This window comes from Thunnus albacares, chromosome 22 (genome assembly GCF_914725855.1).
Source record: "Thunnus albacares chromosome 22, fThuAlb1.1, whole genome shotgun sequence".
NCBI lineage: Eukaryota > Metazoa > Chordata > Actinopteri > Scombriformes > Scombridae > Thunnus > Thunnus albacares.
The window spans coordinates 14,444,445-14,472,094 of NC_058127.1; the positions used below are offsets into that span (position 1 = coordinate 14,444,445).

Genomic DNA, 27,650 nt, shown 5'->3' on the forward strand with positions numbered 1-27,650 from the left:
CATGCACACACACACACACACACTACTTTATATACACAAAGCCCAGTGATAGGGAGAGGGAGGGAGAGGCAGAGGGAGACAGAGTGGGAGAGCAAGCGAGCAAGCAAGCAAGAGGACGCCATTTAAGCAGTTTGTTACGAGCACTGCAAGTCCCCAAAATGGCTGAAAACAAACAGGAACCACGCCAACTCAAAAAACCTGGGCACAAGGACGGACAGACAGACAGACAGTGAGGGAGTGAGAAGAGTGCGAGCGAGGGAGACAGCAGGAAAGTGAGACAGGGAGAGGACAAACTGGCGGTAGTCAAATGGCGGATGGGAGCACTCTGTGAAACAAGTGAAGTTGAGGGAAATGGAGGCATTAAAGGGGTACTCCAGCGACCGACTACTGTACTTCCATAAAGTCGGAGTACTAGAGAGAGACAGATGAAAAAAAGAATGGTCCAAATCCACACAACGCAGGCAGAGATATCCAGACTCTTAGGCCGTGTTCAGGCCGACTTCAGCCTTGTGCAAAAAAACACACGCGGCCTGCTCATCTGAACGAGGCTGGTTTGTTGGCGCAGTTGGGAGTCAATGTTGGTTCTGCTGGGAAAAAAAAAAAGTTCAACAGCGTCTGGTTAGGTTTATTCCCTGAATAAATAGCGAGGGGTTGTCATACGTGTTGTCCTGTCCTCGTCGCAGGCATCAGATGAGAAACTTTTTAGCGTTAGCACAGATTCTCAGTGGGTCCACCCACTTGTAGCAGGCTCTGAAATGCGAAGGCGGTATTTCTATTGGACAGTTATCATTGTAACGATCATCTTATCCTCTGTTGCGACGCTTGGTGGATAAACAGTAGAATTACGCCGTTTGTGTTACAGTAGTGATCAAACTGAAACACGCGCTTGCTTGTATTTGATCTAGTATTGGCTAACGCAGCGCTTTTCCACATGGCGTCTGCAGAAGATGACACAGGTTCAACTTTTATGCCAAACAACCCTGTGTGTGTTTTTGAGGAGGGTTCGGTCAAATTACACTGTGTTGGCATGCTTATGGTCGTTGAAATGAAAGAAGGGACTGCATTTTTGTCATGCAATGCTGATGTCAGTCTGAACGCAGCCTCTTTTTTTTTTTGCCCACACTTCTGAAAGCTTCCTTTGAAGCAACAGAAGACATTCTTCATCTGTTTTCACGAGCTCCCTATGGCAGAGTAAACTGATCTTTATGTGTAAAATCGGTGGAGTGGCCCTTTAAAAAGGAAAAGGGGGGAAAAGGTGGACAGACGGAGACAGAAACTAGGGCAGGGACGTTCTTTGATTGTTCATGCCCTCGACTAAAAGGGTTCAAGTGCTATCAGCGACAATGCCAGCCATGTCAATTAACTGCTTTTAGGTCGCTGGGCGTATCTTGTGTCTGACACTGCGGCCAAACTAAAAGTACTGGTGACAATATTCTTGTTTTGTTTCGCAGCACGGCTAAAGTCCTCCCCCCCTCCCCCCTGCTCACCAAAACAACAATGACGCTGCACTACCTGCGGCTGGGTATCACTTTTGATTCATTCGTTACCATGCTAAATGTCTCCACAACAATAACTCCCCCATAACGCACGTCATGGTCAGTGGAAATTCCCTATATCTCTATTCTCCGTCCATCAGCCATCAGCCGCTCAGCGGCCTTATATCGGGAGGTATTCTCTCAGCTGGAACAAGAAGGGTAAAAATGAGAGGAGGGGTGGAAGAATGTCCTGGTACTGTTATTCTACAACACCATCATACTTCCCACTGTCCTTTTGAGTGGAGCTGCCACCCCCCCCCCGCCCGACTCCCCTCGTATCCACCAACTGAACCTTGACGCCAACAACCCGCCCTCCTCCTACTCTTCCCCTGCCCTTTTCCCTCTCTCCCTCTCTTTCATCACTCTCTCTCACCCTCATTGTACGCTGCCACACTTGTCTCCATGGGAACAGCTCTGGGATTGGGTGTTGTTCCTGTGACCTCTCTGGCTCTTGGAGTTGGATGAACTTTTTTTTTTTTTTTTCCTCTCTCCCCCTCCGTCCTCTCTCATGCACTCCCGCACGTTTTCAAAGCATGCTGGTGTGTGTGGACGGAGGGGGACACATGACAGCAGTTGTGAGTGGCTTCAGGACAGGACGGTTAAAGTAAAACTAGAAGTAAAATTATATCTGTGTGAAAAGATGGCGCAAAAGTAAGAGCGGCTGAGTGTGTGAAGCAGGTTCGTCCGTTGGCAAAGACAATAGTGTGTGTGTGTGTGTGTGTTCCGGGAGTGTGGCCGCTCAATCCACACACATGTGTGCTAGCATTGTCCCATGGTTTGCAGCCAGCCACCAACTCTGTATTCAGAGGCACCAGCGTTGTCCAGCCATCCCTATTCATGGATGTTTGGCTAAACGTGATCATAGCTTTTCACGCTGTGCTACCAAGCGACACACACATCTGAATACACTAAGATTGAGGAACTAAGGAAGCCATCTTGGTGGAAAATTCAAATCATTAGCTCACCAATATTTAACTGTGGTCTAAAGAAAGAAAAAAAACAGTTTAACTAAGTCTCAAGATCAGTGTAAATCCAGTCAAAGAGTCTCCTTTATGAGGTGTTAAAAACATTTTGGAATAAATATATTTCTTTAAATATATTTCTCTTCCACTGATGAAAGCATACATTTTTTGTGTAGTGTGTTTTGCAATTGATGGTTGAGAGGACAATAAATAACTGCCTGAAAGCTTTTCAAGTCAGGATAATTGGCAAATTTATCTTACAAATCGCATACACATACTCACACTGGTGCAGTTAAAGGTGACCTGTGGAGTTTTTGACCACACCAAAGAGCAGCAAAGTGCATCCTGTCATATTTTCTTGGTCATAAAAAGTTAATTTGAATATGCTGCATGCATGTTACTTAGATACTTAATTCTTTGATTTATCTTGGTGAGGGCTTTTAAAGCCATATTTTCCACTGATAAACACCTGTCTAGAATGCAGCCAAGATACTATAGTTTTTACTATAATTTAGGCTACTGAAAAATGTCTTTCAAAAAGACACAGACATCAACTTTTACCTATGTTTTACTGAACAGGCCATTAATTTTCTACCACTGTAGGCTATAGAAAATACATTTTCTTTGTTTGTTTATTTCCAAACCACATTTACAGTCACTCACTGAAGACGGACTGCAAGCCGTTCAGCCGCTGCAACAGCTCGCCTGTAGTTGGTGTCCTGCTTGCTGATACGCAATCCCCAACCTCGCCAATAGATCATCAAATTGAGCGATGTCAAGCCTGAAGTACCGCTGGAAACGGTCATGGTCCAGCCTCAACTCCTGGACCAGCTGGTGAAATTCCCCATGCTGCTCCCAGGTCTGGAGGACGGGATGCACCCACAGACCACTGGCAGAGCAGCGCTGTTTCCTCCTCAAGTACACCAGAGCAACAGCTAGAGCGATGTTTCTCTCCATAGCTCAAATGATATCTTATCAAGGATCTGGACTATTTATAAGCATCCCTTTCCCGCAAAAAATTATAGTTTTAGTGGGTTGACGTTTCATGGGTGTGGTTTCAGCGTTAGTTTTCTACCAGCATGTGGGCGAGGATATGAATGGACACAGGAGAGGACGATAACAGCTGACGGTAGTAATGTGGTGTTGCAATGAGCCAATAAAAGAGGAAAAAGACCACAAACCGACGTGATCGATGCAGGTTTTAAAACACGAAACCAAATGTTTTGAGGAAGTTAATGCGTCCATCATGGCCTTAAGGAGACACACAACGGATTTTAGTGAGAAACTTTAAATATAAAATGCAAAATCTTGTGTGCAAACCACGAAAACTTTACAGGGTACCTTTAATGAGTTCACAATTTAGATCTCAATGGCCCCATTTTCACCTACCAAATGTGCTTTGTGGTTGTAGGAAAAAAACCAAGTGAGTCAGTTATTTTATATCTGATAAAGAAGGGAAAGTTCATGATCCCTGTAAGTTCCTAAAATGCAGTCACGCCTGTTTGGAGCTGTTTTAGCAGCTGTTTCAACTGGAGAAAAGCATTTCATTCAGTTAATGTTTTTCAGTTTTTCCATTTGGTGGATTCTTCCTTCGTCAAAAAAAATACTACATTTCTGCAAAGACAACAGTTGCAAGATCACAAACATGGCGCACGAGTCTACATAATCTTCTTTCCTCTTTAAATGCAGGCCGCATTGTTACAAAATTCTGATACATGTGTGCGTATATATCCTGAGGTATGCTCGAGTGTCAGTAAACATCCTCAGTGATCTCAAAGAAGGGATGACTAACCTGCTCTCCAGCTGACTTGGACTGAGATCAAAGTGGGAAGTCAAACGGCTTTCGAGGGGTTCAAATGTCAGTGGTTTCTTAAAGAGGAAGCAGTGGCTTCACAAGGACGACGCAGCAATTCCTGCTTCTGCGGCCTGCACACAGAAATGTGAGAACGGGGAGGCAGAAGGAAATTACAGCGCATGGATTTTTTTTGCAAGCACACATACAGATAAGCATGACAAATGTTTACATTTGTAATCATACAGATAGACAGACAGACACACATAAAAACGGGTTTTTTAAGCCCTCAGCGCTGTCTCACAGACACAGGGGCGGTACAGTGAGTAACTAGATGAAACCTCTCCAGAAATACTGAAAGATGAGCGTGCTGGAGCATGTCCTTAGCTAACACTTCTCCACTGTTTATAAAAACAAATGTTAGGCAGCAACCCAACAATATGGAACAGAAAATCAGCTCCCCTATGAAGAACTTGCACTGCAAAAGCGACTTTTCAAGCAAAGCTCTCTTGCTCAGACTTCTCTGAAAACTAAGTATATAAGAAGACACAAATGTTGTACATCAATAACACTCAAAATGTAGGATATATACACACACACATCTGTGCCCATTCACAAAAAAGTCAAATGTCAAAGTTCTCATTAAGGCCTTTAGGAGTTTTTAGAGTTAATGTCCCCTCGTTTCTCTGGATGTTTAACAACTTCTATACATCTTAATGTGGAGGTTTTATGTTTTCACAAACCCAGCAGACACAAAGTCACCTCATTAATATCTGTCTTAGAAAATTTTAACCAAGTCATCAAAAAACAAACCGACTCAAGGACTCGCAACAAAACTCCTGCTGCAACTGTTGAGTAATGTCAAATTCCTATTATAACCATTCATCTATAAAAATGTTTTCAATCTCTCACATCCGTGTGTCTTCCAGGACACCCGCTATGAACAGAAATAATCAATTTTCATCTACTCCAGATGAGTCATGAAGTGAATTTATTAAGGAAACTGCAGCCTTTAAAGATCAAATGACATGTTTTTCTGCGTTGTTATCTTCTGTCCTGGAGTGTACTGTGGTATTTCTCCACAGTCTTTTGTTATACGCCAGATATAAGTCAAACATAAGCATTTTCATATATTTTCTTCCAACCTTCAAAATCTTCTCCTGACGCATCATATAGTATTAAAAAACCCACATCCAGTAAAATGCATTTCACTGACACTCAATAAAAATTTAAATAGAGCTATGCCCCGACACCCTTTCTCATGTGGTTACAAGACAAATCACAAGGTCAAAACTGCAGAAGAGTTCAATCTTTCATTGCAGAGGTCAGTGCAACAATGCTTTTCTGTCATAAAAGATTTAAAAGAGCACAGAGTTGCTCTTTAAAAGAAGATGAGATTAAGGGCGCTTTAAGCTAAATAACAAACCAAAATGTTTTTTCGCCTTCAGGGCTGCTACTATTTCTGTCTTTTCTTCTTCTCATAACATTGAGTATATTAAAAAAAAACAGTATTATGGTTTGAAATCATGCCAGACTCTTTTTTTGGCATCAATATAATAATTATTGACCTCAAGAAAACAAGTGCCCTTTGTCAAAATTACAAAATAATTTTCCTGTGATCACATGAACATGGAACGGAAAAATCTCTACACTCTCTTTCACCCCTTTTGTATAAAACGCTGCAGCTCGACATGAACTGTGTTTCCTCGGCAGCTGAGAAAATCTTCAGGTATTCTCAACGTTTTACGTTTCAATGGAGCATATTGTATGCTGCACCTTTGCTGGCCTGTAAGACAAAACTGAAGGACTAAACAACACACACACACACACACACACAACACAGAGGCTTTCCTGAACAGATGTCCACAACCTGCATGTTGCAAAGTTCAGAGTATGTCTCATACACAGGATGAGAGCACAAGAACAGTTTTATGTTGACTATTTTTACTAGACGATTTTACAGTTGTACTAAACTTTTTTAATACTCAGTGGGCAGATCCATTAGGGTATCAAATGACAGAAGCGGGGTTTCATTATCCAAAGTGTGACAGGACCGTCTGAAGCAGACACATCGAGCTATAACGAGCATGTTTGTGTGAGCAGTGAACCGCTGCTGAGTCACACAAACTGCCCCAAAGGCACACATGAGAGATAACATGCTAAAAAAAGGAATTAGAAGAGCACACAAGAGAGTAACAGTTGGCATGAAATATTCAATCAGTTTGATACGCAATAAACCACCGGCGAAAAGATAGTTGTGTAACAGGAAAGGAAAAAAAAAAAAAAAAAAAAAAAGCAAAGGAGAAGAGGAAGAGAGGGTTCAGAGTGTGGACGTTGCCAAAGGAGACTGGAAAGGATAGGTGGAAAATCATCTGGGAGGGGTGCTTGATACGGTGTGGATGGGGGACGGAAGGCTGGTTTTTCCACTGCCAGAGAGAGAGAACGGCTAAATCAAATTAATTAGCTCCTTCATCTCCAGGCAGCTACTCAGGCATGCTGTACTGGCGAAGAGAGACAGTCTGAGGGAGGGAGGGGAGGAGGCTGTAGGCATAAGAGAATAGGAGAAAGCGAGATAGGACATGGTGGAGGGGTGAAAAGCATGCTGTGTATGTGCGCCATTCAGGAGGACAGGCAGCGGAGGGGAGGGGTGCATAATTCTCTGATAAGCGTGAGGGTTGTTTTGCTGGAGCTGCTGCTCGGCCGTGAGGAGGAGGAGGAGGAGGAGGAGGAGGAGGAGGAGGAGGAGGAGGAGGAAGTGGCTGCATGTTGGCTGACGCTGTGTGCTGCTGCGCTTCGGGGCGATGGTACTTCCTGTTTCTAGACAGCCTGTATTTTGAGGGCACTGTAAACAACCCTGCTTCCCTGCACGCCTCTTTAAATAGCACGCAGACACTTCAATCACAACCTCCCGGAAAGACAGGGATGTGAAGCAAATTTTGCAAAAAGAAAGCATAAAAAAAAAAAAAAAAAATCATAAAAGGGGGTTTTGAGCAACGACAGCATGAGGTAAACTTATCCTGTGATCAAAAAATAAAAAAAAATAAATCTCTTATAATTGCACTGACATCAAAGGAGAGTGAAAAAGGAAAGCGGTGAAAAGGGAACAGAGGAAAAAAACAGAAAGTGAGGCAGATGGTCAGAGGCAATGGCATAATGCCAGGGAGGGGAAACACAACAACAGAGAAACTAAACACAAAAAAAAAAGTGAGAAAAGAGGAAAAGAGGCAGGGCGAGTGGTAGGGTACCGAGGTAGAGCCCACTGCAGGCAGGCATGTAGCCGTCTCTGTGGCTTAGTGTGCCAGAGAGAGGGGGGTGGGGAGGGTGGGGGGGGGGGGGGGGGGGGGGGGGGGGGAAGGGAGTGGAGCAAAGGAGGGAGGAAGAGACAGTTAAAGAGAGGGCCGGTGAAAATACGAAGAAGGCTCAAGTGTATTAAGAGCGAAGTTCAGACAATTAGGGAAAAGGTTCTGTGAGGGAGGAAAAGCAACAACGTGAATACAAAAAGAGGTAGGCCAGATTTATTCACAATGAACAAAATAAGCTTAACAATGAGTGAGAGGGGACTGATAGTTGGGGGGGGGGGGGGGGGGGGGAGAAAAAATAGGTTGTATGGCAAAGGAGAGCATGAAAGACAGCGCCAGAGGTCAAAACCTTGGGAGAAGAGAGCAGTGGACAGCTCCGTGCTGCAGCGTTGCCCGGACCAGACTTGGCTGCACTGTGAGAACCCCAGATTAGCACTAAGCCGATTGCAACGCGAGGTGGGATCAAGAGCAATTAATTTAGCACCCAGATAGTTCCAGGAAGAGGCTGAAAAGAACCTTAACAAAACGTAGATCTCTTTCAAAACTCCAGTAGTATCCTCTGAGTCATATACTCCAGCTGACATAACATTCCTACTTCTGCCGACTATTTTCTGCTAATGAGCCGCCTGAAAAGTATTCAGTGTAAAACACAGTAGATGAGAGTTTGGAAGGTCTGAAAGGGTGTGTGGATGATAAAAGGAAGGATAAAAGAAAGATGAAGACGCTTGGCAGGGGCTGACATTAGCCAAAACAAACACCCAAAGAACAGGACATTCTCTTGTGGACAGAAATGGGCTGGCCCGTTCCAATGGGCTCTCAGAGAGCATGCCTCCGACCCTGCGTCACCCATTTTTATTACAAAACAACATCCTGATGCATAACTTAAAGGGAAATACAGCTTAAAAGTGTTTTTTTTTTCTCCCCCTTTCTTTACGTAATAATCAGTGATTCACTTCTATTTTGGCACAAGAGTTACAAATGTGTGTGTTATGACTAGAAAACTACTGTGCTAAAAGTTGCTTGTATTTTGTGACGCTGAACCAAAAACAGTTACTGTACACCGAAATTGTTTTTTTGGTTTTTTTTACAGCAATAAGTGCCCAGAATCTGATTCACAGACTTTTCTAAGGCCCACAAAATCTCCATTTTATGGTCAGCAGGCATGTTTTTATCCAAATAACAGGATCACAGCTTAAGGACATGTTGCTTTGGCTTTTAGTTTTTTCGAGAAAGTTCTCCGCACTCACAAACAGTGACTGAATTGTTTGAGAAAAAGTTGCCGTATTCTGTTTTTTTTTTTTTGGGTGGATTGTGCTTCAGGTGCAGGTACATGTACAGAAGATGCAGGTTTTCTACATAAACCACAGTCCTGTTATAGTTTTGTTATTTTTGATTATAAACCAGATTGAAAAAATAAATAATCTGCTCCATCTGTCCGACTGTCTCTCCGTCCCACCTTATTTCCCTACTTTATTGTGCTACAGACCTCCTCCTCCTCCTCCCCCCTCCTCACCTAATTCCCCACCAACCCCTGAAAACACAGGCTCTGACATCATCAGGCAAGAGCTCCCCCTAGATACACAAATCCTCACCCCTTCCAGGAATGAATGCCTCTGGTTGACAAACACATACTGCAAGTGAAGCATTTTAATCCCAATAAGTGAACATGCAACAGCAGAAATAATGAGACTAATATGTAATTAGTACTTTTCTCTTTTTACTAATACATCACTGTGATGCCTGTCAGATGGTCCTTTTACAGAGCGAACTCATTTCAACAAGCTTTAGCCACCTGCCCGTCATGTAGTAAATATCCACCTGCCAAAACCATCAACAGTTATCCATAAAAACCTGATGTTCACAAGGTACTTGCTAGTTTCATCAACGTGGATTAAGTGCTTTTAAAGTGCTAATTATAATGGAAAATAATGACCAAAACCATAATTGAAAAAGCAGAACTTTTAGGCAAATTATACTTATCAGAGGGTAAGACAACGGTTGGCTGCACTGCATTATTTGTTAGACCTCTGAGGCTGAATTTAATACATTAAATTATTAAACTGTATTCAAAGCCTTGAAATTAGACATCATGCTTTCACACTTTTTATGACTTTTCAAGCTCTTGCTGTTCATTACATAAAGTTTATGTAGTGAATATGCAGTGATAGAAAAAGAAATCAGATGCTTTCCTTAAGTAAAAGTGTCAATACCGAAGTGTAAATAGACTGTACATTACAGTTAAAAGTACTGCATTCAGAGTTTTACTCAAGAGTAAGTAGATAAGTATTACCGGTAAATATACTTATAAGTACTTAGTGTTATAGTATTATTGGATAATTATTGATGTATTAACGTGTAAGCATCATGTTACAGTTGTAGCTGGTCAAGCAGAGGAAATTTAATCAACTTTATATAGATTATGTTGATTATATGACAAATTATCATATTTTAGAGATGTGTGTTGAATGTAATATCTAAATTCATAAAGTAATTAGTAACTTAAGCTGTCAGATAAATGTAGAAGAGTATAAATTGTATATATTCCTCTCTCAAATATAGTGGAGATAACCGCTTCTTTCATCACACTAACGTTTGTGTGAATAACTGAATAGTGTTGTAATAATCACATTTCACAACCAGTCTAGCCATTTACTTGAAATACTGCCAGTCAACATACCTGACACCATCAGGCCTCAATGTACTGACCTCCTTAGAGCAGTAGAGGGAGCACGTTTCACAGCCTGCTGGGACCCTGCTTCCGCATTGAAAATGTGGTTGTGCAATGTCTTTGCAATGCTGATCATTCTCAATATGAGCCAGAGGAGGGAGCCAACTGGTCAATAATGAATCCTTTGTATAGTCATGGTATTACATGGCACATGGTGAACAAAGTGATTTACTGTCTCATTCTTCAACACATTTAAAACCTGGCGTACATGTAGCTTTTTTTTCTCAAGTTCAGAACATGGTTTGCCTCCATAAGGATACTGCAGATGTGGCATCTATCCTGGCGTCTGAGCTTGACTGATGCTTTCGTCTGCTGGACCTGGCAACAAGAGATGTTGGCAAAGAAGCATGTTCATGCTGGTAACAGCACAGAAACTCTTAAACTGTGCCTATCAGCAGTTTTATCATGATTGACATGTACTGACATGAATTTAAGTATGATAAAAATGACACATGATTTAAATCCCAATGAATAAAACAATCCCACAGTCCAACATATTGATTGAGTGTCTTTATTTAATTAAAAAAAAAAAAAAAACAGTAAAAAAAAAAAAAGTAAAACTTACAAAATGTTGTTACTGAGTCATTACATGGCATAAACATAACAGACTGACATTATGCAATCAAAGCACTGAGATACTGAGATGGGTCACCCACTAACATTCACTTCCACATCCCTTTTATTTTTAATACTGTATTTACACAAATTACTTAAAAAAGGTCATCTGCACCTTATTCAAATGCCACAACACTGCTTGAACAGGACAATGGGAATTTATGCCTCTCAAAGGACCCTACGTTGACAGTGTAACATTAATGTTTAGCTTACAGACATTAACCATCATTAAACGTCACTTGGGTACAACTAACAGGAGCTAACCCGATAAATCTATTGTGTAACAAGCTAATAGCATTTCCTTGTCTCTGAAAACAAGATTAATACTTAAACTAATATCACCTCAACTTTAACTAACCAAAAGAGACAATAAAAAGGGGTGATATACAGCTAATATGATCACAATCAGTGTAAAACCATTTGTTTATATCATCTTATAGGATAAATAGGAAGCTTATCTCACCAAAAAACACACTAATATGCACGTAGTTAGATAGCAAAATGGCTTCAACTCTCGACACCGACGAGGAGTCAAGACGACTGAAATACAGGCCAACAAACTTCCCAGCAGCGTCGCCACTTTGAATCCTATCACGTTGTGTTTGATAAATTTAAAACATCGGGAGGAAGAAAATCACAGTGCCGTTCATTATTTTTAACCACAAGCTCGATATTTATGGAAATGCGCAGCTAGTTGGCCGGTTAAGTTATCCAACAAGAATATTGCAGCCTCCATCTTTCTTCACAACAAGAAGCATATCGTCAAAGACCGCCATGTTGAGCGCTAATAGCGTCCAACTATGCTAGTTACAATAGCCTTTATTATAGTCCTCAATGTAACGTAATATCACACTACAGCCTTAACAATAAGATAAAAAAGGCTTCCAAAACCAGGTGATTTAATTAGCTAATAATTAACTTGAAGGTAGCTAGTTGAACGTTTTGTCCTGCAAGGCTAAATCACCAGGCTACTAACCTTAGCATCTTCTGAGCGAAACAGCACTTATACAAATTACTGCTCTCAAGGATACATCCGCTATACACAATAATTATGTAGATACCTGTAAAATAACAAGGAAAAAGCTAGCGGGCTTACTTAGCTTTAATAACTGGCAAAAATGAGGAGACATACCGTCATTTTTGGCAAAGTAACCCGGTCCTATCTTACGCTAACGTTAACCAAAATCACTAGCTGTATTGCTAAGAAAGCGAAACCTTAACTAAAGTATTAATAATATCATCAGCTGGCGTGTTGACTTGTTAATACTTACATTTTTGAGTGATTCAAGTGAGTAGCCAATGATTTAAACAGCGAGATAATGTCAGTTAACGCTAACCGCCAAAAACTACATATTTCGGACCGCTTTCGAAACGTGGCCTACCACAAAGCGTCACATTTTCATAAAAATATTAAACACGTAACAACAATTGAGCAATACAATACGATATGATATTACACAAAGAAAATGTAGATGTAAAAAATATCAAAAACAGTTGAAAAACAAACGTTCAGGCAACACTCAAGGCTTTCCCCAGACTTTCCTATACAGCGTGCGGGATATCCAGTCCGCTGGTCGGCCACAACTCGTAGGCGAGTCCGAGGCTTGCAACAAAGTCCCGGGGATCCAAAAAATGCAGAGGATGGAGAACCGAGAAGTCGACGTTTATCTAAAAAAGCTCGGAAAATAATCCTTTATAAAATGTTTCGATGTGAAAATCTCATGTATTTCGACAGTTTTCATCTGTTTCATCAAAGATCTTAACAGGCCTCAAGCCCTGAGCCTCTTTTCTTAGAGCCCAGGCTGATCCACAGCGAGACGAACGGGAGGACAGAGATTTTTTTTATTTTTGCTCTGAGGGAAGAATCTCACATCGGCCACACTCGGCAAATGTCGGAAAAAGGGCGGGTTTTGTTGAAATTATTCTAAGAAGGTCCATATCTTCGTTGCCATTGGTCGTCCCCTTTCTACTAGTTAATACTAATGAGAAAGCGGACGAATCGAGAGCAGTTTTATTGAATATTTAAACATTACATGCAAAACATACGCGGCACCACCCACTCTGTTTTAATAAAGCCAATAGGAATGAGTTTTGATTAAATCAACGCCCGCCTTTAGTTTTGATTCGTCGACAAGATAAACGTGCTCTCTCATTGGCTGTGCGTGAGATATAATTATTTATTCATGAAACTGTCTTGAATGGCCAATGAGCGTTTTACTACAGAGATCCATGTCCCACCTTCCGAAGAGTCCGCCCCTGCATTTTTGGGTCGTCGACCCCGTAGCAGGCACTCAGTCTATATAAGCAAGCGTTGGCTGGTTCCACGCTCAGAAGCGCTCACAGCGCTCCAGAGTGTAGATCAGGAAAAGGGAAGGGAGCTGTTGGTGGCCAGCGTATTTAGGACCAAAACATAAATAATTTGGTTTTAAAGGCAACCGACAACAGAGGTACCCTGGGATATCGCCTTCGGAGACTTTCCGGTCACCGTTGGCGGCCTGACCAGAGTCGTGGTGACTATTTTAAAGGCTGTTCCTGCTCACAAAGCGGCGTGCCGAGGAAGGACGCGTCTCTTTGAATAGACAGGATGCACGGACCGCCCTCCGGCGACAGCGCATGCCCATTGCGCACGATCAAGAGAGTTCAGTTCGGCATCATCAGCCCAGATGAGCTTGTAGGTTTTCTTTTGGGGGGGGATATGGGGATTTTTTAATTAATTCACACACACACACACAACTCTTATAGTTTCTCGACTAATCTTGTAGTTTGACATATGTGGCAAAGACACGGTTCTGTTTACAATGAAAAATGCTCGCTGTTAGCCTAGCCTAGCCTAGCCTAGCTGTGTCAGGCTGGTGGAGCTTGAGCTAACTAGCATGTTGCAGGAAGTTTGAAAAACTTAAAGCACAACATTATCAACAGGCTATCACATGAATTAAACCCCCTTTTTATTCACGCAATGTACCTTGTAAGCCCATCAGTAAGTAGAAATCTTGGTTTAGTTACTTTATAGCTAATCGTTATGTATACTGCTTGTTTGGTTTTTACCACGATTGTACGCATTGGTGTGTTTTCTGATACAATAAATCAATAAAAGGTAATTTCAATAAAGTCAGATATGCATGTTTTCTTTATCTCGGGGTTGATAGTGTAGGAATTACAGACGTTTATGTTATCGAGCCTAAACTTAATGTATCTGATTAGAAGTTAAATTAGATTTTAGCGGCACATCGTTACTGTTGGACATTTTAATTTGTCTACACTTATGTACAACTCTGTCTTCATATTTTTAGAATTGGTTGATGGATTATGTTTTGCAGAAATTTAGATAATTTCACTGATGTGGATGATTGGTTATGGAAATGTAGCACTGGCATTTAAAACGATTTATGGAAAATATATACTCTATCACTGATACTAGATGATCAATGGCTGTTAACTGTAGCATCAACTTACAAATACAATCGTTATCTCCTTAGAAACGGATGTCAGTTACAGAAGGGGGAATCAAATACCCCGAAACAACAGAAGGTGGGCGTCCTAAACTTGGTGGCCTTATGGACCCAAGACAAGGGGTCATAGAACGAAGTGGAAGATGTCAAACATGTGCAGGTACGAAGTTATGTCAACATTTAATATTAAAATGTATTATTGATTAGTTGAGTTATCTCATGTCATGACTTAATGTCATTTATATGGCTGTTCGTCCCTCAGGCAACATGACAGAGTGCCCAGGACACTTTGGGCACATAGAACTGGCAAAGCCAGTCTTCCACGTTGGCTTCGTAACAAAGATAATGAAGGTTCTACGGTGTGTCTGCTTCTTTTGCTCCAAACTATTAGTGGATTCGGTAAGTGTGTTTAGCTCATTACATGATGATGAAAACCTGTGATATCAGTCTTGTCTCTTTGCACTTTTGGTGCTTAATTTGCTTCCATTGCTGTCACCTCCAGAACAATCCAAAGATCAAAGACATCCTGGTAAAATCTAAAGGGCAGCCCAGGAAACGTTTGACACACGTGTACGAGCTGTGCAAAGGAAAAAATATCTGTGAAGGAGGAGAGGAGATGGACAACAAATTCGGCATGGAGCAGCAGGAGACAGAGGAGGACATTACCAAGGAGAAGGTATTTGGTATTTTTTTGTTCTAATTTTTGAGCATTTCAGCTCTCAACATTCACAACACTGCTCAGTTCTCATTCAACACCAAGTGTGAAATAATTCTTCTGTTTTACAATTTCACACTATTGATTTTATATCCCACTTTGTCACTTACGCAGGGCCACGGCGGTTGTGGGCGCTACCAGCCACGTATCAGACGCTCTGGCCTGGAGCTGTACGCTGAGTGGAAGCACGTCAATGAGGATTCTCAGGAGAAGAAAATCCTGCTGAGTCCTGAGCGTGTGCACGAGATCTTCAAACGTATCTCTGATGAAGAGGACATCATCTTGGGCATGGACCCCAAGTTTGCCCGGCCAGAATGGATGATTGTAACTGTGTTGCCTGTGCCTCCGCTGGCTGTCAGACCTGCTGTAGTCATGCAGGGCTCTGCTCGTAACCAGGTAAGATAATATGACTCCAGACTGAATGTTTAGTTGTGTTGTGAAGCTACGTAGTTTGCTCTCAATTGTTTAAAAATGAGATCTATACCTGAAATCATCATTTACTTCTGTTTTTAAAGGATGACTTGACCCACAAACTGGCTGACATTGTCAAGATCAACAACCAACTGAGAAGAAACGAGCAGAGCGGTGCAGCAGCTCACGTCATAGCGGAGGACGTCAAACTGCTTCAGTTTCATGTAGCCACCATGGTGGACAATGAATTGCCAGGCCTACCAAGGGTGTGTTAATGATGCCTTATATGTATGATTAATAAGAAAAGGCAATTTTAACACCTGTCACTGGTTAGATTTCTGCCTAGCATATAATTTTGCTTTAACAATACAAATACATACATATCAATTAGGTCAAATATATTTTTATGATGCTTAAATTCCAATCAATGTTCCCTTTTCCCAGGCAATGCAAAAGTCTGGCCGCCCTCTCAAATCCATAAAACAGCGTCTAAAGGGGAAGGAAGGGCGAGTCCGAGGTAACCTGATGGGAAAGCGTGTGGACTTCTCTGCCCGAACTGTCATCACCCCAGACCCCAACCTACAGATCGACCAAGTGGGCGTACCACGATCCATCGCGGCCAATATGACTTTCCCAGAAATCGTCACACCCTTTAACATTGACAGGTACAAGAGAGAAATTGGATGATTCTACACTTAAAGTGAAGTGTAGAAAGCTGTAAGCGAAAACCATTTGTATCAAATTTGATGTCAGCTAATTCACTCTGATGATTTATTAGATTGCAAGAGCTCGTGCGAAGAGGCAACAGCCAGTACCCCGGAGCCAAATACATCATCCGTGACAATGGAGACAGAATTGACCTGCGATTTCACCCCAAACCAAGTGACCTTCATTTGCAGATTGGCTACAAGGCAAGATTAGAAAAAATATATAAATAGCTTTAGAGCAATGTGTTTTAAACAAGAATATCTTTTGTGAAATGATGATTAAAATGTTATTATCATGACTAAAACTGATTCCTAATTCTTCATTTAGGTGGAAAGACACATGTGTGATGGGGACATCGTCATCTTCAACCGACAGCCCACACTACATAAAATGTCCATGATGGGGCACAGAGTTCGAATTCTGCCCTGGTCTACATTTCGACTCAACCTCAGGTATCAGACCAGACTTTGCTTGCTCGTATAAATTTGTTTCCTGTAACTTATATATATATTTTTTTTAATTTTAAGCAAATTCTTGTCACTGTAAAATTAAACTGACAGTAACAGTGTAGCAGCTCTAACGTCCCATCCTCTCGTCTCCCTCCAGTGTCACAACCCCATACAATGCTGACTTTGACGGGGACGAGATGAACCTCCACCTGCCTCAGTCCCTCGAGACGAGGGCAGAGATTCAGGAGTTGGCCATGGTGCCGCGTATGATCGTCACCCCCCAGTCCAACAGGCCCGTCATGGGAATCGTGCAGGACACCCTCACAGCTGTGCGCAAATTCACCAAAAGAGACGTCTTCTTAGAGAGGGTAAGACATCTTAAATATTAATCACATGAATGTAGAGTGTTAGTTTTCAGGTATTCCGTGTTAAACTTCATCACATTCTCCACCACAGGGTGAAGTGATGAACCTCCTCATGTTCCTCTCCACCTGGGATGGGAAAATGCCTCAGCCGGCCATCCTCAAGCCCCGTCCTCTGTGGACAGGCAAGCAGATTTTCAGCCTCATCATTCCTGGACACATCAATGTCATCCGAACGCACAGCACCCACCCTGACGATGAGGACAGCGGCCCTTACAAACACATCTCACCCGGAGACACAAAGGTACAAAGCCCAGACTAATTATTTTTAGATTAAAGAATGAATATTGAATACATTGCAACTCACATTTCAACTCCCTCACGTAGGTTATAGTGGAGAACGGTGAGTTGATCATGGGCATCTTGTGTAAGAAGTCTCTGGGAACCTCAGCTGGCTCCCTTGTCCACATTTCCTACCTGGAGATGGGTCATGACATCACCAGGCTCTTCTACTCCAACATTCAGACTGTGGTCAACAACTGGCTGCTCATTGAAGGTAAGATATTTTATATATTCTCGTAGTATTGAATGATAAACTTTAGGCAACAGTTGTAGTTTTCCTGAATTTAGTACAAAGTGTTATGAGCTATAATTCTATTTCATGTCATGTTTGATATTTACCATTTTGATATTTTCTTCAGGTCATTCCATTGGTATCGGTGACTCCATCGCTGATGCAAAGACTTACCTTGACATCCAGAATACCATCAAGAAAGCCAAACAGGATGTGATAGAAGTAAGTATAAAGTATTAGCGTAACATCTCACAAGCTCACAGACTAACTCACATTAAGTTATTTCCAAGTTTTACTCATTTTTTATAGGATATATAGTATAGAAAATGTTTAAATCTCCTTTACCTTCTATTCATCAGGTCATTGAGAAAGCCCACAACAACGAGCTGGAGCCGACCCCCGGTAACACACTGAGGCAGACCTTTGAGAACCAGGTGAATCGTATCCTGAACGATGCCCGTGACAAAACAGGATCCTCTGCCCAGAAGTCTCTGTCAGAGTACAACAACTTCAAATCCATGGTGGTGGCTGGTTCTAAGGGCTCAAAGATTAACATCTCACAGGTACCAGAGTCCATCTAGCTATCGTTACCTCACAATAGATGAATGAAGAATGATTATCTCGACGCTAACATCCCTCTACCTCTGATCTTCACTCCTCATTCAGGTTATTGCTGTGGTGGGACAGCAGAACGTTGAGGGTAAGCGAATCCCCTTCGGCTTCAAACACCGCACACTGCCTCACTTCATCAAGGATGATTACGGTCCTGAGAGCAGAGGCTTTGTAGAGAACTCCTACCTGGCTGGCCTGACACCAACAGAGTTCTTCTTCCACGCCATGGGAGGCAGAGAAGGTCTTATCGACACAGCTGTCAAGACTGCCGAGACCGGTTACATCCAGCGTCGTCTCATCAAGTCTATGGAGTCTGTAATGGTGAAGTACGACGGCACGGTCCGTAACTCCATCAACCAGGTGGTCCAGCTGCGCTACGGCGAGGACGGCCTGGCAGGAGAGAACGTCGAGTTCCAAAACCTGGCAACAGTCAAACCCTCACACAAGGCCTTTGAAAAGAAGTAAGAGACACATCATGTATATAATCAATTGGAGAAATGAGGCGTTGCATTTCCTAAAAATGTGTTAATGACCATGAGTAGTTTCTGAGTTTAATTATATTTGGCTGTAAGCACATTGTAGCCAAAAGAACCTTCATTTATTGAGATCATTTGTATTGATGTCAAATTTATTAAGCTTGATCTGCTTTCCAGTCCCTATTATGAATGTGTGACCATTACAACAGAGTTCAAGCACCAAACACTGTGGTTAAACAATCGTAGTTAATTTACTAGAATCAGCGACTTAAATGTCATCTCATCCTCTCGACTAACCTGTTCAGGTTTAAGTTCGACTGCACCAATGAGCGAGCGTTGAGGCGAACGCTGCAGGAAGACGTGGTAAAAGACGTGCTGACCAACGCCCACGTGCAGGGTGCCTTGGAGAAGGAGTTTGAGAAGATGAGGGAGGACAGAGAGATCCTCCGAGCCATCTTCCCCACCGGGGACAGTAAGGTGTGTGTGTGGTCACATCCACAAGACACCATCTCTGTTTTTAAAAACGTGTCTTTTTCTGCTTCTTACAAACAAAATTACTCATGTATCACAATGATTGCAGGTGGTGCTGCCGTGCAACTTGGCCAGAATGATCTGGAACGCTCAGAAGATCTTCCGCATCAACACTCGAACCCCGACAGACCTCAATCCTCTAAGGGTGGTTGAAGGTAAGCTAAAAAATCAATATACCTCACCACTGTGAACTCGGCGAAGTCGCCACTCAACCAATCTCCTCCAACCGTATTCTTAGTCAGAGGATTTTGTTGAACCCTGTGGACAAACTGTACTGTAGAATTATAGCCAAGAGTTCGTGGCCTGGCCTCTGGTGCTCTCTAAAGCTCTTTAAAGCCGCCTGGTGAAGGTGAATCCACACCCGTTATATAACAAGTAGAGCAGTCTGAGTCCTAGTGAAAATCTTTTATAGTGAGCAGAAATGATCACTTACAACATCAGTTTCATGAGGATAACACAATGACAGCAATATAAAATATTATCTGGGAGACTTTGAGGCTTAGGTTTCATAAAACAGTGAATTTCTGTAAAATTTTGCATGTTGTTTTGGATTTTATTTAGATATTATATACTGTACATACATGAAGCCTAATGAATCTCAATAAATGAGAAACTCTGCATAAATAGTAATCGTTTGGGTATCTGTCTGGCTCATCAGGTGTTCACGAGCTGAGTAAGAAGCTGGTGATCGTGAACGGTGACGACCCCCTGAGCAGACAGGCCCAGCAGAACGCCACTCTGCTCTTCAACATCCACCTGCGCTCCACGCTCTGCTCAAAACGTATGACCGAGGAGTTCCGCCTTTCGACAGAGGCTTTCGACTGGCTGCTGGGAGAGATTGAGACCAAGTTCAACCAGTCCATTGTAAGCTTTGCATATTAATGTGTGCGGTCAGATCGCTGCCATTAAATTTCCAAGATAACATCTGTTTTTCATGTTAGTCTCACACTTCCTGCTCTTTTCCCAGGCTCACCCAGGTGAAATGGTTGGCGCTTTGGCTGCTCAGTCGCTGGGAGAGCCAGCCACCCAGATGACCCTGAACACTTTCCACTACGCTGGTGTGTCTGCCAAGAACGTAACACTCGGTGTGCCCCGTCTCAAGGAGTTGATCAACATCTCCAAGAGGCCAAAGACCCCCTCGCTGACTGTTTTCCTGCTGGGTCAGGCAGCTCGTGACGCCGAGAGGGCCAAGGACATCCTCTGTCGACTGGAGCACACCACACTGCGAAAGGTATTTATTTGATTTTTCCCAATGCAGTAACTCCTAAACACCAAAATGTATCCTAATTTGAAAGGAATCACTAAAAACTAACCTTTTCTCTCAGGTGACAGCCAACACCGCCATCTACTACGACCCCAACCCCCAGAACACGGTGGTGGCCGAGGACCAGGAGTGGGTGAACGTCTACTATGAGATGCCTGACTTCGATGTGACTCGCATTTCCCCGTGGCTGCTGCGCATCGAGCTCGATCGTAAACACATGACCGATCGTAAGCTAACTATGGAGCAGATTGCGGAGAAGATCAACGCAGGTTGGTTGTGCACACATACTCTCTTTTTAGTGCTATTGACAGAAACTATGCGCTTTTTCCTTAACGTCACCTTTGTTCTCTCTGCAAGGTTTTGGAGATGATCTGAACTGTATCTTCAATGATGACAACGCTGAGAAGCTCGTTCTGCGAATCAGAATCATGAACAGCGACGAGAACAAGTTCCAAGAGGTGAATAGTAATATTACAATCAATAACTTAAACTTACTGTAGTCAATTTTCACATTAATAATAAATAACTGTACGTTTTTCTTGGCTAGGATGAGGAGGTGGTGGACAAAATGGACGATGACGTTTTCCTGAGGTGCATCGAGTCCAACATGCTGACAGACATGACCCTGCAAGGCATAGAGCAGATCAGCAAGGTAACACGAGTGAACACACACCAGTATCATAGTTCCCCTACAGGACCGTTACTGATTTCATCCGAAACATAATCGTCAGTAACAAATGGATAAGTCAAAGGTCGATCTCCTCTCCTCCAGGTGTACATGCACTTGCCCCAGACGGACAATAAGAAGAAGATCATCATCACAGAGGACGGTGAGTTCAAGGCCCTCCAGGAGTGGATCCTTGAGACTGACGGAGTGAGCCTCATGAGGGTCCTCAGCGAGAAGGACGTTGACCCCGTCAGGACCACCTCCAACGACATCGTGGAGATCTTCACGGTATGAAATAATTCCGATGGTTTGTGATGAACAGCATGAATCACGGTATTTCTTCTAACCTCGTCCTTCTCGTTCATCTTACGTAGGTGTTGGGGATTGAGGCTGTGCGAAAGGCTCTAGAGAGGGAGTTGTACCACGTCATCTCCTTCGACGGTTCCTACGTCAACTACCGTCACTTGGCTCTGCTTTGTGACACCATGACTTGCCGCGGTCACCTGATGGCCATCACACGTCACGGCATCAACCGTCAAGACACTGGACCCCTCATGAAGTGTTCCTTTGAGGAGACGGTGAGAGGATAATCACATACCCCCTTTTAAGACATCGAAGTAAAGCACAAAAATGGAACGTAGAATAACTGGATTTCCTTTTTTCCCTCGTTCTCCACCTTTCTTGTATTTCTTCTCCAGGTGGATGTGCTGATGGAGGCGTCATCCCACGGTGAAAGTGACCCCATGAAGGGTGTGTCTGAGAACATCATGCTTGGCCAGCTCGCCCCAGCTGGAACAGGTTGCTTTGACCTGCTGCTGGATGCGGAGAAGTGTAAATACGGCATGGAGATCCCGACGAACATACCTGGAATCAGCGTGGCTGGACGTAAGTGGAGAAATATTTGAGGGAATTAATGCAGAGCTCTTTTTTTGTATCACAAATTCATTAAAAGCTATGATGTTAATTATCTCTATCTTTCCTTTTTCCAGCCACTGGAATGTTCTTCGGCACTGTTCCAAGTCCTATGAGCGGTATGTCCCCCGCCATGACCCCCTGGAACACAGGAGCGACACCGGCCTACGGCGCGTGGTCCCCCAGTGTCGGTGAGTGTGCGCTCAGGTCGAACAGCTCTCCTCCTTTTACTTTATTTAATTTCTTCCACTGACTTTCGGCTTATTTTTTGTCATCCTTCAGGAAGCGGCATGACACCTGGAGCAGCAGGTTTCTCCCCGAGTGCAGCGTCAGATGCGAGTGGCTTCTCTCCGGGCTACTCCCCGGCCTGGTCCCCCACTCCTGGGTCTCCAGGATCTCCAGGGCCTGCCAGCCCGTACATCCCATCTCCAGGTTAGACACTGCAGAAATATGTCTTTTAGGTTACAGTTTGTTAGGAAAAAAAATCCTAATAATTATCAACTAAATTAGGTGATGTGGACTTAACTTATATGCAAGTTCAAATCAAACCAAGTACAAAAAGTGGAAATTCAATGGAAAGTACTGAGCAAAGTTGGGGGAAAAGTTCCAAAAGACACTTATTAATTACCTCAAATAGTAATAAATACTATATAGAACAATATTAGAAATATGTGTACATTATGCAAGATAGAGGAAAAGGTTTGTCTTTTTCATGCATGTTCTGTAGAACAATATAGAGGATGTAAGAGTTTTAAAACTTTAATTTAAAAACCACTATATGTTATTGAAAAATTTGACTGCTAGTAAGACGTTTGGGGAAATTGAAGATCAGATGATTGCAAGAGTGAATATTGTTTATTAGTTAATTAAATATTGTAAGAAGCTGAAGATTTAGACATTAAGGAGCTGATGGTGCAAGGATTTGAAAAGGTTATTTCATTTATTATGAAAAGTGACCAAAACAACAGACTTTTCTAATTATACTGATGGATAAAGTTACTTTTGACAAAATCCATAATCCGTTATCTTCAACTCAAGTTTTGTGTGATTCTTGGGAATTTTCTAGCTGAGTCTTGAGGTGTTACATTTATCTGGAGTGAAATATTTAATAGATTTTTACTTTATGTCTAATTTATTTAGTCTGAATGATTCTTTATGAGCGAATAAACCAGACTTCGCTTCAATAATTGATGCCTTTTTCTGTTTTCCTCTTCAGGTGGAGCCATGTCACCCAACTACTCACCCACCTCACCCGCCTACGAGCCTCGCTCCCCCGGCGGCTACACCCCTCAGAGCCCGGGCTACTCCCCGACATCTCCCTCCTACTCCCCCACTTCTCCTTCCTACTCCCCCACCAGCCCCAACTACAGCCCGACATCTCCCTCTTACTCTCCCACCTCGCCCAGCTACTCCCCGACCTCCCCCTCCTACTCTCCCACATCTCCGTCTTACTCCCCAACGTCTCCCTCGTACTCCCCCACCTCCCCATCTTACTCCCCCACCTCCCCTTCCTACTCCCCCACCTCGCCCAGCTACAGCCCCACGTCGCCCAGCTACAGCCCGACCTCACCCAGCTACTCACCCACCTCTCCCTCTTACTCACCCACCTCTCCCTCTTACTCGCCGACGTCTCCATCCTACTCTCCCACCTCCCCGTCTTACTCCCCCACCTCTCCTTCTTACTCGCCGACAAGCCCGAGCTACAGCCCCACGTCGCCGAACTACACCCCCACCTCACCCAGCTACTCCCCCACCTCCCCCTCCTACTCTCCCACATCACCCTCTTACTCCCCGACCTCCCCCAACTACACCCCGACCAGCCCCAACTACTCCCCCACCTCTCCCTCATACTCCCCGACCTCGCCATCCTACTCGCCCTCCAGCCCGCGTTACACCCCGCAGTCGCCCACTTACACACCCAGCTCCCCCTCGTACAGCCCCAGCTCCCCCTCCTACTCCCCCACCTCGCCCAAATACACCCCGACCTCACCCTCATACAGCCCCAGCTCCCCAGAGTACACCCCCACCTCTCCCAAATACTCTCCCACCTCGCCAAAGTACTCCCCGACGTCGCCGAAGTACTCCCCCACCTCCCCCACCTACTCCCCAACCACCCCCAAATACAGCCCCACTTCCCCTACCTACTCCCCTACCTCCCCGACCTACACCCCCACCAGTCCCAAATACTCCCCCACCTCCCCGACTTACTCCCCAACCTCACCCAAGTACTCACCCACATCCCCTACGTACTCGCCAACTAGTCCTAAAGGCTCCACGTACAGCCCCACCTCCCCCGGATACAGTCCCACCTCGCCCACCTACAGCCCGGCCATCAGTCCCGACGACAGCGACGAGGAGAACAACTGATGAGCGGCAGAGAAGAAGGGGAGGAAGCTGAGGAAGGCGCCCACAGAAACCCCGTCACCTCATGGGGACGACTGAAGGACAGCCGGAGGTGGCGGCTCTTAGCCACAGGGGTCCCATTTGTGATTATTTTTCTTATTTCTTTGGGGGAAATCTCCACTTTGGGACCTCTGTAACTGCCCCTCCCCCCTACCTTTCAGTCTTGACCATCTGAGGGAGTTGCCCCCTTTTACCCTGAGAAATAGTTAAAACTATTATGTGAAAGACTGGAACTGCTTTGCCTGAAGGAGAGAGAGAAAAAAAAAAGGCTGCCTTTTGAAATAGTTTTTTAATTTCCACACGGGGTGTCGAAGCAAAACTGCAAATCCCAAGAGGGAATGAAAAGGAGAGGAAGATGTGGTGAACACATAAGGGGAGGAGAAAAAAAAGTCCCTTTTTAACTTTATAGTGTACTGCATCCAGTCTCTCTCTTGTTCTCAATCTAAACGTTGGGTGTATAGCTGTTTTTTGGAAAGCGTACATATTGCCAAAAGCCTTTTTCGAAAAGTGGATTGTAAATCGCTAAAGCATAAGCTCTAAAGAAAACGGAGGAGTTAAATGGTTTAGACTTTGTTTACCGCATATTTCACCAAGGTGTATCTTGTTAGATCTCTCGCCGCTTTCGTGAAAAGTACAGTTGTTGGCTGTCTTTTGTGGATGAGAGAAGCTGAAGTGTTTGTCGTATTTTAGAAGATTAGCTCAGATCGTCTGCGCTATAGTGGACGAAGACAAGCCGGATGATGAGCGGAAATACACACACACACACACACACACACACACACAGAGGATAGGAGAGAGAGAAACTGGTTTGCAGGGGGAGAAGAAATTTCACTCCGAACATCATTTAACTACATAAGTGTACGTACCCATCGCCCTCCCCTACTTTCCTCCTTCACACCCCAAAGACAAACCTGAAAGATGTCATGATAAACACCCACCAGCACCCTCTTGTCCTCTACCATTTTGGAGACTTGTGCATCAAAAGCAAAAAAAAAAAAAAAAAAAAAAAAAAAAGAAAGAAAAAAACACTTTTCCAGATAATATTCTTCCCTCGACACTGGGAATTTAAAGATTTATATGAAAAAAAATAATACTGTCAGAATGATTATTCTGTCTTTAATTTTTGATTCTAGGAAGAAATGGGGCGCACGTGGACGAGGGATACTAGTTTGGCGTTGCTGCTTTTGTCATTGTTTGCATGAGTAGCACATGTTAATACATTTTAATCAAGCTTTAGGTTGATTTTTTTTTTTTTTTTTTTTTTTCAAATCCCTCCCACTTCGTCCCATTTCTGATAGCTGACATGTACGCAGGTTTTCACTTTATTTGGACTATTCAATTTATTTAAGAAAACTACTATTCTGTGTGAATATGAATAGAGGAAAATTAAGAATTTTTTTTTTTTTTTTTTTGCTTTTTTTTCTCTTGTTTTGCTTTTGGTGACTTTGTAAACCTGTTTGCAGGAGGCTCATGTTCAGATACTGTGGATGAAGAGTCGGGGGACGGAGGGGAGTGTTGGGTTTTTTTTTTTTTTTTTTGGTTTTTCTTTTTCTTTAGTCGCCCTCGTTCTTCCCAACAGTCTGAGCAGAGTTGCCGCGGCGACCACTGCTCTTTTTACTAACATTTGTACAAAGTGTTGCACGCTGTCACCAGGTCGTGACGTCGCTTCGGTTAAAGGGCAAAAAAAAAAAGAAAGAAGAAAAAAAAAAAAAAAGTTCAGCGCTCAGTTTTAAGGTTTTCACTTCTCGGGACGCTAGAGGGCAACATTTGTCCTCCTGGTGACCTTTTTTCATTTTCTTTTAAACAGAGATTGTCCAAAGAAACAGCACTTTTGGCCTCTCGATTTAAAAAATAATAATAATAATAATCTTACCCACTACATTAGTGTGAACTTTGTTTTGAGTATGGGTGCTTTCTGACATGACTCTACCTAGTTGGACTGATTTTAGGGAACCGTCTGTCCGCCTGATGATGACAATGGAAACATGTTTTTCTCTCCTCGTTCCATTTGATCATTCGACACAGTTTTTTCAAAATTCTTGGACTAGCTGGGTCTCCTCCCTCCTCCCTTCTTCATCCACAAGTGATCCTCATTTCTGAAATCAGTGTTTCTTTTTTTTTTTTTTTTTTCTACCAGTGTATGTACCTGTGACTATGGGAATCATGGGGAGGGGGGGAGGGCGGGGTGTGTTGGATCTGACTGGGAGTCCTGATTGGATTAAAAAATACCACCGGTAATCTTTTGGGTTATGTTCTGAAAATGTTCAAACTATTTGTCGAGATTTTTTGTGAAACAAATGTCGCTTCCGAAATGGTCTTGAATTGAACAGACTGCCATCTTCTGGCCTTTTGAGATGAAGCAGGTTTGGGATTTGCACTTCAGTAAATATTGTGGTGGACTTCAAGCCCCCAGATATTGTGATATTTTGTCCACTTCGGTTGCATCCAATCCTCTTGTCTTAACTGTGCGCTGTCCAGTCAATTCAAGACAATCAGGACTCCCAGGTTGGTATGAATGTCTTGAGTGTGTGTACGTGTGTGCGGTCAGTGTGTGCGTCCGAGGGCGAGACAGGGTTTTCAAGCTGAGGAAGACTTCATGTGTCTGGGCAAAGGAAGGTTTAACTTAAAATTGCCACTGTATAGAAATCAATTCATTATCTCATTCTCTGTATCTTTGTTCTGTTTGTTTTTTGACTTGGAAAAAATGAATAAAAGTTTTACTACATTTCTGTCTTGTTTTTGTGTGCAACAACTAATTTTACAGTATTCGGGAAAAGGAAAACGCTACATTTAGTTATTGAGGTAATAACGAGTAGCCTCAAGCTTGTTTTATATTTTGGGCAAATTTGGACAATGTTGGAAAGTTCACACTGATGGTATTTCAAAACCCAGCTGGTACAAACGCAGGTGCACAAAGCTTGTAAATGAAAGATTTCAGTCTTTGATTTTCTGAAAACATCAGTTTTTGTGAGCAGACTAATGTCCAAAAAGGTAAATTTAATCAATTTAAAATAAAATCTACAACACAATTAAGTGCATAAAGTGAAGGGAGCTGAATATATGTTGGTTTACTCCAGTATTGGACTAGTATTGTAGTTTACTTGAGTATTACCATTTTAAACTACTTTATATTTCTACTGCACTACATTTATACTATTCACTCCACTACATTTATTTATAGTTACT

The 27,650-nt window shown here is 43.0% G+C and overlaps 2 protein-coding genes across 3 annotated transcripts in view; one reads left to right on the forward strand and one right to left on the reverse strand.

Annotated features, from left to right (window-relative positions):
- zbtb4 (zinc finger and BTB domain containing 4) overlaps window positions 1-10,649 on the reverse strand; it is a 26,141-nt gene extending 15,492 nt beyond the window's left edge. Inside the window, exon 1 of one of the 2 annotated variants that reach the window (XM_044341003.1) lies at window positions 10,525-10,649. In XM_044341003.1, coding sequence (XP_044196938.1) covers window positions 10,525-10,568 — 44 coding nt within the window. In that variant the 5' untranslated portion in view covers window positions 10,569-10,649. Of the gene's footprint in view, window positions 1-10,294; window positions 10,499-10,524 lie in introns of those variants that run through there. The other variant, XM_044341002.1, reaches the window with a different exon arrangement.
- A 2,444-nt stretch (window positions 10,650-13,093) lies between these two features.
- Window positions 13,094-27,189, forward strand: polr2a (RNA polymerase II subunit A). Its single transcript, XM_044341001.1, has 28 exons — window positions 13,094-13,602; window positions 14,408-14,540; window positions 14,643-14,779; window positions 14,883-15,056; window positions 15,210-15,491; window positions 15,611-15,772; window positions 15,951-16,171; window positions 16,285-16,417; window positions 16,542-16,666; window positions 16,821-17,031; window positions 17,120-17,329; window positions 17,413-17,581; window positions 17,727-17,821; window positions 17,959-18,162; window positions 18,266-18,672; window positions 18,993-19,164; window positions 19,268-19,373; window positions 19,877-20,082; window positions 20,186-20,449; window positions 20,544-20,751; window positions 20,840-20,940; window positions 21,030-21,134; window positions 21,255-21,437; window positions 21,524-21,727; window positions 21,848-22,034; window positions 22,139-22,252; window positions 22,344-22,493; window positions 23,278-27,189. Exons 1-28 carry the CDS (start codon window positions 13,516-13,518, stop codon window positions 24,426-24,428), a joined length of 5,901 nt encoding a protein of 1,966 aa, XP_044196936.1. The 5' UTR covers window positions 13,094-13,515; the 3' UTR covers window positions 24,429-27,189.
- The last annotated feature ends 461 nt before the right edge of the window (window positions 27,190-27,650 follow it).